Raw genomic sequence first — 15,515 nt, forward strand, 5'->3', positions numbered from 1 at the left:
AAATTGAGATGTTCGATTTACAGGATTATACTTTAATCAACAGTGGGAATGGCGATAACATCTGTGGAACAGGCTTTATGATATCTAAACAACTGAAGCATACCTTAATGTCTTACAAGGCAGTAAATGAAAGAATCTGTATCATGAGAATCAGGGGCCGCTTCTTCAATTATACACTTATAAGCGTACATGCACCTACGGAAGAAAAGGAGGATGAACTAAAGGATAAGTTTTATGAAGAACTAGAGAAATAGTACGATGAGGCACCTAGACATGACATTAAAATAGTAATTGGGGACTTCAATGCAAAAGTGGGACAAGAGGAAGAATTTAGACCCACAATAGGAGCACAGAGTTTACATTTGGAAAGTAACAACAGTGGGTTACGGCTTATTGACTTCGCTACAGCAAAGGATATGATAATCAGTAGCACTACATTTGAGCACAAGAGAATTCATAAAGAAACTTGGGAGGCACCAGATGGGAACACCAAGAATCAAATCGACCACATACTGATTGACAAAAGACATGCGTCTGATGTACAAGATGTGCGTACTTATAGAGGTGCAGATATAGATTCAGACCACTATTTGGTGAAAGCTAAATTGAAACAAAAGCTTGCGGTAAGAGTCAGAGGTAAAGCAGAAAGGAGGAAAGGATTTAACCAAGAACAACTTAATGATGATGCAAGGAGAAAGGAGTATGAAAGACAGGTTGAAGAAGGTTTGAAAAACCATAAAAATGCAGTAACAGTGGATGAATCATGGCGGGTGATTAAAGAAGCCATCACAAATGCAGCCCAGGAGGTACTAGGAGAAAGAAAGAAACAGCCAAAGAAGGATTGGTATGATGAGGAAGTAAAGATAGCCTTGGAGAAAAGAAATAGAGCAAGGATGATATATATGCAACGGGCAACAAGAGCTACTCACCAAACGTATGTGGAATGTAGAAGGGAAGCCAAGAATCTTTGTAGAAAAAAGAAAAGAGAAATGGAAAAAGATCTGATAAAAGAGATGCAACAAGATTATGAGCATAAGAGAAGTAGAAAGTTTTATAGAAACGTAAAGCAGAGAAAAAGTAGATTTCAACCAAGAGTAAGCTGCATACAAAATGAGGATGGGCAACTACTTGGAAATACCCCGGAAATATTAGATAGATGGGCGGAATATTTTGAGGAGGTTTTGAATCCAGTTAAAATACAAAATGAAGAATATGAATTAGAATTGCCAAATAGTGAATCTAATGAAGATGAATCAGAGGAATGCAATAGTGAACCACCCACTTTGGAGGAAGTAAAAGGTGTCCTCTTATCGATGAAGAATAATAAGTCACCAGGAGAAGATGGAATAACAGCTGAGTTGTTAAAATATGGTGGAACGGTATTGATACAAGCATTGTATAAGTTGATACTGGAAATCTGGCGAACAGAGAAATTACCAGAAGAATGGGAAACAGCTTTGGTGTACCCAATTCTTAAGAAGGGAAATAAATTGAAATGTGAAAATTACAGAGGGATATCTCTGCTTTGCATAGGCTACAAGATCTTTTGCATAATAATAGCTAAGCGTCTAACACACAAAGCAGAGCAGGATCTTGGAGAATATCAGTGTGGATTTCGTGCAAACCGTTCAACAATAGATCATATCTTTACAATGAGGATCATCCTGGAGAGGTGCTATGAATATAACATACCACTGTATCAACTGTACGTTGATTTTAAACAAGCTTACGATTCAGTGCAAAGAGGAAAACTACTCATCAAAATGAAAGCCCTTGGTTATCCTGGGAAGCTGATTAGGTTGGTAAAAACAGCTTTGAGTGGAAGTAAATCTAAGGTATGCGTACAAGGGAAAGTATCGCGAACCTTCGACGTAAAAGTGGGTTTGAGGCAAGGAGATCCAATGTCTGCTGTCCTCTTCAATATTGCTTTAGAAAAGGCTGTGCGTACCATCACTGCAAATCGTGAAAGGAACATATATCATAGACTAATTCAAATACTGGCATATGCAGATGATGTGGCCATTATTTCTCGTACAAAGAATGCACTTCTCGAAACCTATGAAGAATTGGAGAGGGGAGCACAGCAAATTGGCCTGGTAGTGAATAACAACAAAACTAAGTTCCTAGTGAGTTCCAGATCTAGTCAACCTCCAAATGCACTTAGGTGTGGAGAAAAGTGTTTTGAAAGGGTACAGGAATTTAGATATCTAGGCTCTCTGATTACTTCACAAAATGAAACAAAAAAGGAAAAAAATTCTAGACTGGCTGCAGGAAATCGATGCTATGCTGCCTTAATTCCAACATTAAGAAATAAACAAATATCCAGGAAAGCTAAGTTGACCATTTATAAGACTGTCATTAGACCTGTGGTTACATATGGAGCTGAGACCTGGGTATTAAATAAAACAGAAGAATATAGGTTAATGACATGGGAAAGAAAGGTATTGAGGAAGATTTTTGGGCCAGTTAAAACTGCACTGGGATAGTGTATTAGATCTAATCAGGAGCTTAGAGACCTGTACCAAGAGCAGGATATAGTATCTTTCATGAAGACTGCTAGAGTGCGTTGGCTAGGACATGTCCATCGAATGGAGACTACAAGAGAACCTAAGAAAGTGCTGGAGGGGCATCCAGGTGGAAGACGATGTAGAGGTAGACCAAGAAAGTGATGGATAGAAGAGGTGGAGGCTGATCTACGTACCATGGGAGTCCGGAGATGGAGGACCAAGGCAATCGACAGAGAGCTTTGGAAGAAGATTGTTGCGGAGACCAAGGTTCTGCAAGGACCGTAGCGTCAAGGAGTAAGTAAGTAAGTAAGTAAGTAAGTACTTGTAGATGTGAGCAATTCGTTAAGAAATGAATACCAAAAAAAAAAAGGGGGGGGGGAGTTCGGGGTTAGTTTCCAAACTGAGTCTTCATTCGAAAATGAACAGTCGATGTCAAGTCGATCTAACCAGCTTTCAAGCACAACCAGATGTAAATTTCAAATTCAAAATGGTATATGAGGATCACCCAAGTCTCCATGGCTCAGGCGGCAGCACGTCGGCCTCTCGTTGCTGGGTTCCGTGGTTCAAATACTGGTCACTACATGTGAGATTTGTGCTGGAGAATGCGTAGGCAGGACAAGTTTTTCTCCGGGTACCTGTCATCTTTCATTCCAGCAACACTCTCCAATATAATTTCATTTGTCAGTCATTAATCATTGCCCCAGAGAAGTGTGGCAGGCTTCGGCGGCCGACACAATTCCTATCCTCACCGCTAGATGGTGGCTTCATTCATTCCATTCCTGACCCGGTCAAATGACTAGAAACAAGCTGTGGATTTTTTTTTTTTTTTTTTCTTCACATCAGGATCACCCAACTAAATTTGTTTTGCTATGTGCCTTGGAAACTAAAAGAGGTAAAGAGGTAGCCTACCAGTTGAATAACATATTTCTAAATTTTGGACCCTGTGACAACAGTCGAGAACTTCTGATTGTAGAAACGACAAGCCTGTGGCCTGAGCTCAAAATCGCACATGGAAAACCACAGCACAGTGAGAGCCAGGGGTCTGTAGAACAAGCAAATCAAGATATTGAAAACAGGCTCGCTGCTTGATGAATGACTGTAAAACTACTTTACCTGGTCGGATTATGGTATGTACAGTTTATGAAAAACCGAGCATTCCATTCAGGCATTAAACAATCACTTTGCATCATGTTTGGTGCTGAACCCAGAGTTGGTCTCTCTACTTCTTCATTGCCTCCAGAGCTAGTGAAAATAATAAAGATGAAGAGGATCTTTTAAAACTTTTCAAAGATGAAACTAATGACATGAATGAAAACAAAGATGAAAATGGAATGAAACTGAGGACAGGGATCGAAATGAATTATTGGAAACATCAGACAAAATTTTAGAAGCACTGGCAACCATAGCATAAAACCTTCAAAAGCAAAACAAGATAAAAACAACTTCACCCACCAGCAAAACTTAGAGTTAATGTCACCATACCTACTGCTGACATAAATTAAAAATTAAGAGTAAAATATTTCCACCTTTTCAATACAAAATCAAGTAATGTGAGTTACATTACGGAAGAAACATTTATTGGAACTAGTTTCGACCTTTTGTTTTTTTAAGGTCATCATCAGCCAAATCGCGAATTGCACAATGTATCTGATAGTTCATAGAAATTGTAAAAAAGTTGTGAAAACATAGTGGTTTGACACTATAGATGTGAAAAAGTCAAAATTGTTGTGCATAAATTGATGCACTTAGCTGTTGAAGGAAGAATTCAAGAAGAATAATTTGGATGTTGAAGATTCTTGAGGTTTGTATATATCACTCCTTATGAAGTTCTGATAGCTGTGCTGCGATGTGTTGGACAGATTATGTTTAAAAATGCATATATCAATGCATACAGTTGTCATTAAAACTTTGATCACCAATGAGACCTTACCTGCAATACGTACAAAACATCGTAACGCAACTATCAGAACTTCATACGGAGTGATATATACAAACTTCAAGAATCTTCAACACCCAAATTATTCTTCTTGAATTCTTCCTTCAACAGCAGCCAAGTGCATTAATTTATGCATTTCATGCATTATCCAAAATTTTTACAACAATTTTGACTTTTCCACATTTATAGTGTCAAACCACTGTGTTTTCACGACTTTTTTTATTTTTTTTTTATTTTTACAATTTCTATGAACTATCAGATACATTGTGCAACTCTCGATTTGGCTGATGACCTTAAAAAAAGGCCGAAACCAGTTCCAATAAATATTTCTTCCGTAATGTAACCCACATGACTTGATTTTGTATTGAAAAGATGGAAATATTTTACTCTTAATTTTTAATTTACTTGTAATCACAATTCAATAGGGACCATTCAAAAATGAAATTCATTTCTCTTAATACTGCTGACATAGACAAGGCCAAAGGAGATCTTCGTAATGTTATTGGTGTTCTTCGAGCAAATGAAGATTGATCTAACAAGATCGGGAATGTGAGGAATGTAACTTAAAAGCTTTTAAGTCTGTCAAACATACAAGTTCTTATTTTATTTTATATTTTCTTAAAATGCTATTTATTCGGGGCGTCAACCTAATATCTTTTGCCCCTAACATACAAGTTAAATATAAATATTACACTATAACATACCAGTAAAAAAACACATTATCAAACAAGGAATAAAAATACACATTTAACTGAGTCAACACCAGAGAGTATGGCTACCTTCTTAGCAAATGAGAGGAACGAACAATCATAAAAATCAGAAAGTACTGCACAAGGCTTTTGGAAAAATACTGCAGTACTGATATTTGAACCAGAAGTCTTGCAATTGGCAGGTGCAAACTTTACCACAGAGTCACCTGGGACAGAGGAAAATCTCTGAACATTGCTGGACTTTTTATAATACTGGAATGTTTTCCAACCACATTACGAATTTTTAATACTATGATAACACCTAGTTTAATTATGCCCCTATATTTGTTCTTCTTACATAATTGTGTTACAAATTTGTGTTAATTTACATTGTAAGAATGAAATTCATCATCACCATCATTTTCCCTTATCCAGCTCCTGCCGGGTCGGAGTATTTACGGCACTTCTCCATATTCCTCTTTCCTTCCACCATTCCTCTTCCACAATCTTGTCCCACTCTAAATTTTGTCTTCTTATGCAGCTCTTCACTGATTCAGTCCACCTTGTTCTGGGTCTTCCTCTTGCTCTCTTGCCCTCGGCACTTTGCCTCCCACATCTGTTTTGGAATTCTATTCTCCTCCATCCTCTTTACATGTCCAAACCACCTTAGTTTATTCTTTTCAGCTCTTTCATTTAGCTTTCCTATCCCAACTTCGTTCCTAACATCTTCATTGCTCACTCTGTACTCTCTTGCCTACTAATCAAAGTCCAAGTCTCAGCTGCTAAGTCAGTATGGGTACATAGTACATTTTGTAAATTATCTTTTAACTTTTTCCCTGGTACTTCTTTGCTCCAAACAAGTTTTCTTACACTTTGGTAGAATGCATTACTCTGTTGTACTCTCCTGCTAATCTCCATGTCTACCCTAGCATTTCGTATTAATTCACTTCCTAGGTATCTAAAGCCGTCCACAATTTCCATACTCTGACTTCCAATTTTCACAGTGCCCTTTTCCTTGCCCTTCGCCTCTCGACATCACCATAGTCTTTCTTTTCTCTGTACTGATTTTCAATTTTTTCGTTCAGTACATCTAGTTGTTGTTGCACTTCTTTGCTGTCCTTTCCCCAGATCACATCATCATCTGCAAATAGCAGTATCTTCACCACTTTATCTCCATATGCTTCCTTTGTTTCGTTTACAATTTTGTCCATGACCATAATAAACAAAAGAGGTGACAGCACACTCCCCTGTCTTAGTCCAGTCTTATTCCTAAACCATTCTGTCTTTCCAACTGGGATCAGAACTCTGCTAACACAGTTGTTGTACACTGCTTGCGCCATTTCTAATATTTCTCTTCCGAGTCTCTTTTTAACCATGGTTTCCCAGGCCTTCTCTTTGGGTGCACTATCATATGCCTTTTCTGTATCTATGAAAGTCATGACCAGATCCTTTCCACATTCCCAGTTCTTTTCCATCAGCTTTCTCATGCTAAAGACTAGGTCCACTGTAGATCTTCCACGCCTGAAGTCGTACTGTTCCTCTTGTAACTGCAATGCAGACGTAATTATACTGTCATGAATTAAGGTGGATTTGCATGAATACATTATCACAAGTGGTACACTTTGTACGTTGTACATAAGAAGGTAAACCCCCTAAACAATCTATGTAACAGCTAGCATATCTATAACTTGGTGGTAATATTAAAAGAAGCATTCGGACATCTAGCGTAGGAGGGAGGGCCTACTGTATTCCCATTGCGTGGTGTTGCCACAATCCTACATTCCTTCACCGAGCTCGATAGCTGCAGTCGCTTAAGTGCGGCCAGTATCCAGTATTCGGGAGATAGTAGGTTCGAACCCCACTGTCGGCAACCCTGAATATGGTTTTCCGTGGTTTCCCATTTTCACACCAGGCAAATGCGGCCACGGCTGCTTCCTTCCCACTCCTAGCCCTTCCTTATCCCATCGTCGCCATAAGACCTATCTGTGTCGGTGCGACGTAAAGCAACTAGCTAACATTCCTTTCTCTTTCTTACTCTTATGTTCGTTTGTAAAACAACTGTATTCTGTTGCAGTGTGCCTGACTACAACCAATTTGGTCTCATGTTCAATCCAATACTTTAAAACAAAATATATATATACTTAATAACAGCCACACAATAGAAACAGAAATAGAATAGCACTTGCACTCAGCCATTTGCAAAAGATCTAACTGAGAAGTGAAAGGTCTGGCAACTCCAAACAGATCGCAGGTACTTCACCACGGCGACTGCAGTGGGTACGCCCATATTTCCATGGCAACGGTACCCCTACTCCCTTCTGTACAGCCAGGCGGGCAGTAAGCGCACTCTCCCTGCACTAGCTGTTGGAATGCTTCTTTTAATATTATGACTATAAGTTTATTTTCTTGATAAAGCTGTCTTGTATATGCAGCAGTTGCATGAAAGCAATTCACTACTTCATTTCTGTCTCTTGATTAATTACAAATTCATTGGGAGCCATTCAGCAAATAATACTAGACAATTAAACTTACATGACAGTAACGTGACAGTCTATCAACATACTGCATTTCATAGTTCATGATTGTTGCTGTTCTTGAGAGAACTACTATGTGAAATATTTTAGCTCAGAACTTTGACCGGTAAAGTTCCATCATTTAAAGTTCAATATTATGCGAATTATATCACAGAATTCTCGCTCTTGATGATATGTGTGTTGCGGGTCATTATTTCTCCCCCAACCATCTTCAGGACTGCTGGCAGTGGAGTCTGAACCCATTTTCTCCCGATGCAAGCTCACAGCTGTGTGTCCCTAACCACACGGCCTCATTTAATATTACTTGCCTGTTTGGTCAGCAAGATAAATAACACAGAAAGCATTTATCTTGTTTTAATTTATAAGCATACTCATATGTACTAGAGGTTTTCGCAGGCGCAACGACAATATATATATTGTTTTTAGCTGCTTTTAAGCAGTAAAGATATTTTATTTCTTGGATGCATGAGCTGCATTACAGTTCTTTTTATTTTATTTTTTCCAGCCGCTTCAAATCATACTAATCCTGGTAGATCTTCTGTGACACTGCCAGAGGAAAGTACTAGGAATATAAGCTACATTCATTATGACATTTACCTTGTGTGAAAACGGGAAACCATTGAACATTATCTTCAGGACTGCAAAGAGTAGGGTTCAAATACACCATCTACAGACCACAATACAGACCCATAATATATAAACAACTCATTGAAGATGCTTTTCAACTATCGTTTGCAATTATGATATTAAGGCCTTTTACTATTCTTTTTAGAATTTGTTTTTACACTGCACCGATATAGACAGGTCTTACGCCGACAATTGGATAGGAAAGGTCTAAGAATGGGATGGACATGACTGTAGCCTTAATTAAAAACTGGTGTGAAAATGGGAAACCACAGAAAACCATCTTCAGGGCTGCCGGCAGTGGGGTTCGAACCCACAATCTCCCGAACGCAAGCTGACAACTTTTTCTTTTTTGCTAGTTGCTTTACGTCGCACCGACACAGATAGGTCTTATGGCGACGATGAGACAGGAAGGGGCTAAAAGTGGGAAGGAAGCGGCCGTGGCCTTAATTAAGGTACAGCCCCAGCATTTGCCTGCTGTGAAAATGGGAAACCATGGAAAACCATCTACAGGACTGCCGACAGTGAGCTGACAACTACGTGATCCAAACTGCATAGCAACTTGGTTGGTCTGCCTGTGTCATTCTATTGCATGTATTTTATTACCTAGTTAATTTTAATCTATATTCATGTTCATATATTCTCATGTCCTGGATATGTAAAATAAAATAAATACATCCTTATTTGGTTAACAAGTAAAACATACATTTGTAACCTTACAACTAAGAAAAATGGGAAGCTATTGATGTCAAGCTTTAAGGTCACCTCAATATGCACACTAGCACTTAATATTTTAGTTAGGAATTTGCTTTACATTGCATCAACACTGATAGCCTAGGTCTTATGGCGACGATAGGATAGGAAAGGATTAGGAATGGGAAGAAAGCGGCCATGGCCTTAATTAAGGTACAGCCCCAGCATTTGCCTGGTGTGAAAATGACAAACCACGGAAAACCGTCTTCGGCAATGGGGTTCGAATCCACTATATCCCGGATGCCCTGATGCAAGCTCACGGCTGAGCGCCCCTAACCGCACGGCCCCATTTAAAATTATTTGCCTGTTTGGTCAACAAGATAAATAACACAGAAAGCATTTATCTTATTTAATTAGAGGCATACTCATACCGGTACGTACTTCGTGTAAGATATTATAGTTACCTACTAATTTATTATTGCAAATCATTTTAAAAATGCAAGAATTCAGATGAAAGTAGCCCCAGGATCCTGTCAAAGAATAATCTTCACATTTTCCTGCAGCTGAAATGGGAAATGAAACAAAATTGGTCTATAACGCCTAGCAGTGGAATTCGAACCAACCTGTCTTCGGAACCTGTAGGCCTAACTGCACTTTACATCGACTAGCGTCTAACTCGCCAGTCGACACAGAATGTCATGTAAAGGTGCGATGTATTCAGCATACCACTTACTTGGCATGATCAGAGTACTGATAAAAGCAAAATTAAAAAGAAAAAAAAGAAAAAAAACCTTGTAGATAGGTTAGGACACGAACGAAAGAAATCTTACTCAAATTATCAAATTGATACGCTGATATTGGCAAATTACCTTCTGCTTGCCCGTTTAGATTGTTACACTGAACAAAGCTATCTATCAAACATAAAGTGTCAGTTTTTATGACAAGTTGTCAAAAATTCAGATAAAGAACGGCTTAACAGCCATACAGGCCACACAATTCCAAGCCAAAACAAAGCAGTATAAAGGGGTGCCAACCGGTGCCAACCAAAGAGGATATTTAAAATATCTCAGAGCCATCTACAGTTAAAGACTGAATTTACGCTTGGCAACGCTGTACCTGTCAAGCGGTGGCCTAGATAAAAGTGGGCATGTCCGATTTTGAATTACTTCACCCATATTCACTACATTTAGAGCAACACGATGATTATTATAATTGCACACTCTTCGTAAAATGGTACTAAGAAACACACACATCAGTAAATGCATTCACTGAAGTTAGAAATACACATTTTACATGAATAAAAATAAAACACTTTAAGAACACTACTCACAAGCTCATTTATTGTGGAGCGATGACAGCTTCCTCCGCTTAGTATTTTTATCCTCACTGTTGACATAACTCGTGTTCTCATCGGCTTTCAGCACTTATTTAACACGACATTGGAAAATGTAGACAATAAACAATCTATCGCACCATTATCGTCACGCCCACAATGACGCCGTTCAAACTAGAACTGTTGATTGTCATCTCTTCCTAAAGCAGCTCAGAATAGAGAGAACAGAAATTCTTTATCATTTTTACAATCCAGGTAGTCTTCGTATACCACTGTTCTACAGACACACACAACATAATGTGATAGCACCACTAACCCACATCTTCAAAAGCTCTTCATAATAGGGATCACCTGTTTCATTACTCTGGAGCAGACCTAAACAAGTGTCACAGCTTATCCTTCTAGATATTGTCCTTAGTGTATACCCAGAAATGTACAGCATATTGCCCCTGACATCTCAAAATACTCACCAAAGAAATTTCACATGATAAAAGTGAGTCTAACTTGTTTATTAAATCCATATTGACCCCAGTAACATCTGTCTTGATGGAATCAGACATTTCTAATTGGCTACAGCCAAACCTCACTTTTCCATACCATCATCACCACCGCAACCCTAGAACACACTTAATCCTAATTTTAATCTCATTTTCTAGGACTTGAAAAGCAGTAACATTGCAGTTACAACCAATAAGCTATAAGTACTGACTATACCTTCTTTATAAGTTATCACTTTGAAACTTTCTTGGCAGTAAATAATTTGCTTTCACAGTTCCAAACGAAACTTTTCAAGTAGGGCCTAACTCTTCTTCCTTTTAGTTCAAATAATAATAATAATAATAATAATAATAATAATAATAATAATAATAATAATAATAATAATAATAATAATAATAATAATAATAATAATAATAATAATAATAATAATAATAATAATAATAATAATAATAATAATAATAATTGTACCGGGCGGTACACCTCTACACCGTTTATTTAAAAGTTGCGCCAGTTGAAACTCCTCTTCTGGAGGAAGGTTGAACTTTATCTATTCTATTAATTCTCTACTTTCTCAGAAGATGTCACCACGTGGAAAATTTTGAGTTTTTGAACTGTGTCACTTTTGATGTGTTTTTGTTTCGCTTGAAGTAAGAAGTGTGAACTTTCTCTTCTAGAGGACACTACTGAAGATCAACAATAGCGCACCCTAGTGCGGAGTCAAAGAACTATTTTGTTGGAGAAATTTTTATTTCAAAAGTTTGTTTCTTGTTAAATTTCTTTCTGTTATTGTTTAAGTTGGCTGTATACCCCTCTTTTTCCCCTTGTTTTAGATTTATCCAATCCCGAATTTCTTTTAGTAATTTCTGACCAATCTGGTGTATCTTCCCCCAACTTGTATCCGTTGCGGGGTCCTATCCAATAAAAACATTGTGGGCGGGTGTTTTCATTCCCCTAACGCCTAGAAACTTCCGCGAGAGTATTTAAACTGCTGATTTTGGGGTCTCCGGGCCACTTCTGTTCCATCTTTCAGTGTATTAAGTACATAGCAGGAGGCGGGAAGCGCCTCTTTCTTCTTCAGCCGTTCAACACCAGGTAATGGCCTATTAATAACTTCTTTTCTTGCTAGGTCGGCAGTTTAACACTCGCGGCGGGTTCGAAGCATTTCCATCATGTAACCTTTTCCTAAAATGTAATTACTCTTTTCATCTTTTTCTTGTAAAGCTACATATTGGGATAGAGAGTGCTAACCCTCTCGAGCTCCCACTCACATTTGTTTTGAGGTGAACTTATTTTCTCAAACTATTCTTCGTTTATGTAATGTAAAGTGTTCTTCTCTAAGTCACCTCTGTAGTATGGGATTAGCCCTTGCGTTAGCGGCCCAGAGCCAGATTAGGTTTTAAAAACAAAGTGTATTAGGAGTGCAAGTTCGCCTCCTCTCAAATTGTTATTTTAGAGGTCATGTAATCAACCTTCTTTTCATGTAATAGACCTCCGTAGGTTGGGTATTTTACCCCTGTGAATACGTCCTTAGAGGACAGCTTGAAGGTAGAGTTTGGTGTGGCCTTGTGATAGGCTTACAATTTTGAGAGCGGATCGCTCTTTGAAATTTGTTTCTGTATGCCTCGTGCAGGCTTTATGTGTAATGTTTGGAGCCAGTGCTCCTGGGCATGAATGGGGTTTCCTGCCCCTTGGCTAAATTTTTTTTTTTTTGGAGTAAGGCGGGGCTGATTGCCCAAGAGTTATGAAGTAAGGGCACTGAGCCCGAATCCAGTAATATTGTACCTACATTTTTGCTACTCTGTACCTGTTATGATTGTTATCTCTTGTTTTTGAAAAGAAAATATAACCTAGTTAAATTTTAAATTAATTTTACATTGCACGTTAATTTCGTAGCTTGAAACCCATTCACACCCACACCTTCTTTCACCTCTACCTACCACGGATATCTCCGTAACAAGTGGTAGCAGAGCGTGGTTGAATGGGTCTCAATTTAGCCCCTTTTGACGGCTAAACATTGCTTTAATTCGAACTCTAACAATTTTCTCAGTTGCTGGAATTTTTTGAGTTTTTTTTATTGTTCTGTCATCATGTCCGGCCCTCGCGATGTTCTCCTCCTTAACTATTTGCGCAAAGAGGAGTTGATATACGAGTTAACTATCAGAAACGTTCAATCTGGAGGCACGGTTGCAATAGACACTAACAAGCTTAGAGAGTCCCTTGATTTGCCCATTTCCATCCCCAATTTGGGAGAGAAAGAAATTGACGACTCTCTTTCCACGATCACGGAGAATATTACTGGGCTAGCTTCCGTAGTTAGTTTTTTTGATGAAAATGATCCGTCTCCTAACCAAATTAAGCGTGTGCAAGGCAGATTATATCACTTTTCAAATAGAGTTAATGATCTGTTGTCTCTGAAGGTGAATGACGTTCAGAGGAAGTAAGCTAATACGCTCCTTGAAACTATCTCTGAATTGTCTAGTAAAGTCACTCAATTGTTAACTGGGGAAGTTCCTCCCAAATCTGATCAGCCCACCATAGTGAATGTAAGTAGTGAGGAAGAACCTGCTAAGGGAGAAGGCAATAGGATAACCGTTGCTGCTCAAACTATCTCTGCCCCATTGGACAACGAGTCTGAACGCCGCACATCGTTGAACAATGTACGTGCTGAATTAACTTCCTTGCCATTGAAACCTTTACCTACTATGTCGCCCGGGTTTAGCAGCTTGCCTCATCCATTGGCAATGTTGCTCAGAGGTATATCCAAGTTTTCCGTTAATACCACCAGTGACGTAATTTCATTTTTAAGATTTCTAGTGGAATTTCAGGATCATGCCCTTGTGTTTTCTCTTTCCCCATGTCAAATTTTGCAAATTATCTATCCTTATGCTATTGGGGTTCTCTCAGATAAAATAGTAAGAGCCATAGCTGAACAGTCATCTATCGAAGATTTCCATGCACATCTGCTTGCAAATTTTATTCCTGCCCGCGCGAGGTCATCTCTTATTCAGAAATACTATTATCGGGTACAGCGCTTGGATGAAAACCTGGCAGACTTCATCCAAGATATTAAGTTTTATACTAGGGTGTTTGCTCTCCACTTCCCTGAGGATCAGATCGTGCAAGCTATTATCGAAGGGATTTCACCACCCTACAGGTCATATTTGTGTTTCGCGGCGTGCCCGCAAACCTTCTCTGAACTGGAAGCATTAGCCGTCTCTGCGGAAGGAGTTAGGTATGCCGATTCCTTGCGTGTGGCAAAAGAACCCCCGCCTTCTTTTAGTAATACTCGGCTTCCACCTCGCCGACCAGTCACCCCTCGTAAATGTTATGCTTGCGGGTCGCCTGACCATCTGCGCAATAAGTGTCCTCTGATCAAGTCTAGTAGGGCAAATAATGGAGCTGGTTCATCACAAGGCTGTTTTAAGTGTGGGGCCTTCCCACATATCGCCAAAAATTGCCCAAACTCAAATAGCACCCCCTCCTGCTCAACTTCTGGTGCAAATTCCACCTATGCCAATAATAAAAAGTGACTAGTGGCATCGGCTGAGTCGACTAATCCATCTTCCCGAGACTCAGCCCCTAGTAAACAGGTTGTAAATGCAGAGAACAATCAGCCTTCAAATTCATCTTTTGAATGCCCTAAAGAATGTCTTAGGATTGCGGCGGATACCCCCGCACCTGTTCCTTTTCTTAAGATTGAGTTAAATAACGAGCCTATAACAGCTCTCTTAGATTCAGGCAGTGTTTGTTCGATTATTTCGGCTGAATGGTATTCTAAATTGAAATCTGTTTGTAAACTACCTGACCATGTCTCAGCTCTTATTCAATATGTTTCGGCTAATTCATCGCCATTAGAAATTCTAGGTTCCATACTGGTCAAAATTCGTATTTTTAAATTTACATGGAAAATCAAACTGTTTGTGGCTAAGCACTTGTCTTGCCCCATCATATTGGGAGCGGACTTCATTTCTCACACTGGTCTTGTGCTCGATCTCCAGAGTAAGTCGTGCACATTCAAGTTTGCGTCCAATTGTAAAATTCCTTTGTTAAAGTGTAATTCTGTATCATGTTCATCTATTTCGCCTACCCAGGATGAGATGTTGTTAGACCTTAGACATCTACCTGAGGAGCAGGCTGATAGTATTCGCAAATTGTGTCAGTCCTTTCCAGAGGTGTTCTCTGATACTCTTGGTGTTACTGACCTTATTGAATACAAAATTGAGGTCACGGATTCGATTCCTGTCCGTTTTCCACCTTATAGGCTATCTCCACCTAAAATGAAGGCTCTGAAAGAAATTATCGAGCAGATGTTGAAAGATGGTATTATTAGGCCCTCTAAGTCAGCGTATTCTTCGCCTATTTTTCTAGTCCCGAAACCCCAAGGGGGCTTCAGGCCTGTCATTGATTACAGGGCTCTCAATCGGAAGGTGGTGTTGCAATCTGTGCCCCTTCCCGACCTTCATTCTTGCTTTTCATGGTTTCGTAAGGCCAAGTTCTTCACCATCTTGGACTTGAATCAGGCCTATAATCAAATTCCCCTTGCCGAAGAGTCTAAACATCTTACAGCGTTTGCCACGGACTGGAACTTATACGAATACAACCGCGTGCCTTTCGGGCTCCCCACGGGGGCAGCTGTGCTCACTAGGCTACTAGATAGGGTCTTTTCCGACATCAAATTTGAGTACTTATATCACTACTTGG

General features: G+C 39.2%; 1 protein-coding gene across 3 annotated transcripts in view; it reads right to left on the reverse strand.

Annotated features, from left to right (window-relative positions):
• LOC136857917 (uncharacterized) overlaps positions 1-9,985 on the reverse strand; it is a 122,598-nt gene extending 112,613 nt beyond the window's left edge. Inside the window, exons 1-2 of one of the 3 annotated variants that reach the window (XM_067136988.2) lie at positions 9,853-9,981; positions 3,621-3,749 (exon numbers count right to left, since the gene is read on the reverse strand). In XM_067136988.2, the coding sequence (XP_066993089.2) occupies positions 3,621-3,697 (77 nt within the window). In that variant the 5' untranslated portion in view covers positions 3,698-3,749; positions 9,853-9,981. Of the gene's footprint in view, positions 1-3,620; positions 3,750-9,606; positions 9,717-9,852 lie in introns of those variants that run through there. The other 2 variants (XM_067136989.2, XM_067136990.2) reach the window with 2 other exon arrangements.
• Positions 9,986-15,515: the final 5,530 nt, after the last annotated feature.

This window comes from Anabrus simplex, chromosome 1 (assembly GCF_040414725.1).
Source record: "Anabrus simplex isolate iqAnaSimp1 chromosome 1, ASM4041472v1, whole genome shotgun sequence".
Taxonomy (NCBI): domain Eukaryota; kingdom Metazoa; phylum Arthropoda; class Insecta; order Orthoptera; family Tettigoniidae; genus Anabrus; species Anabrus simplex.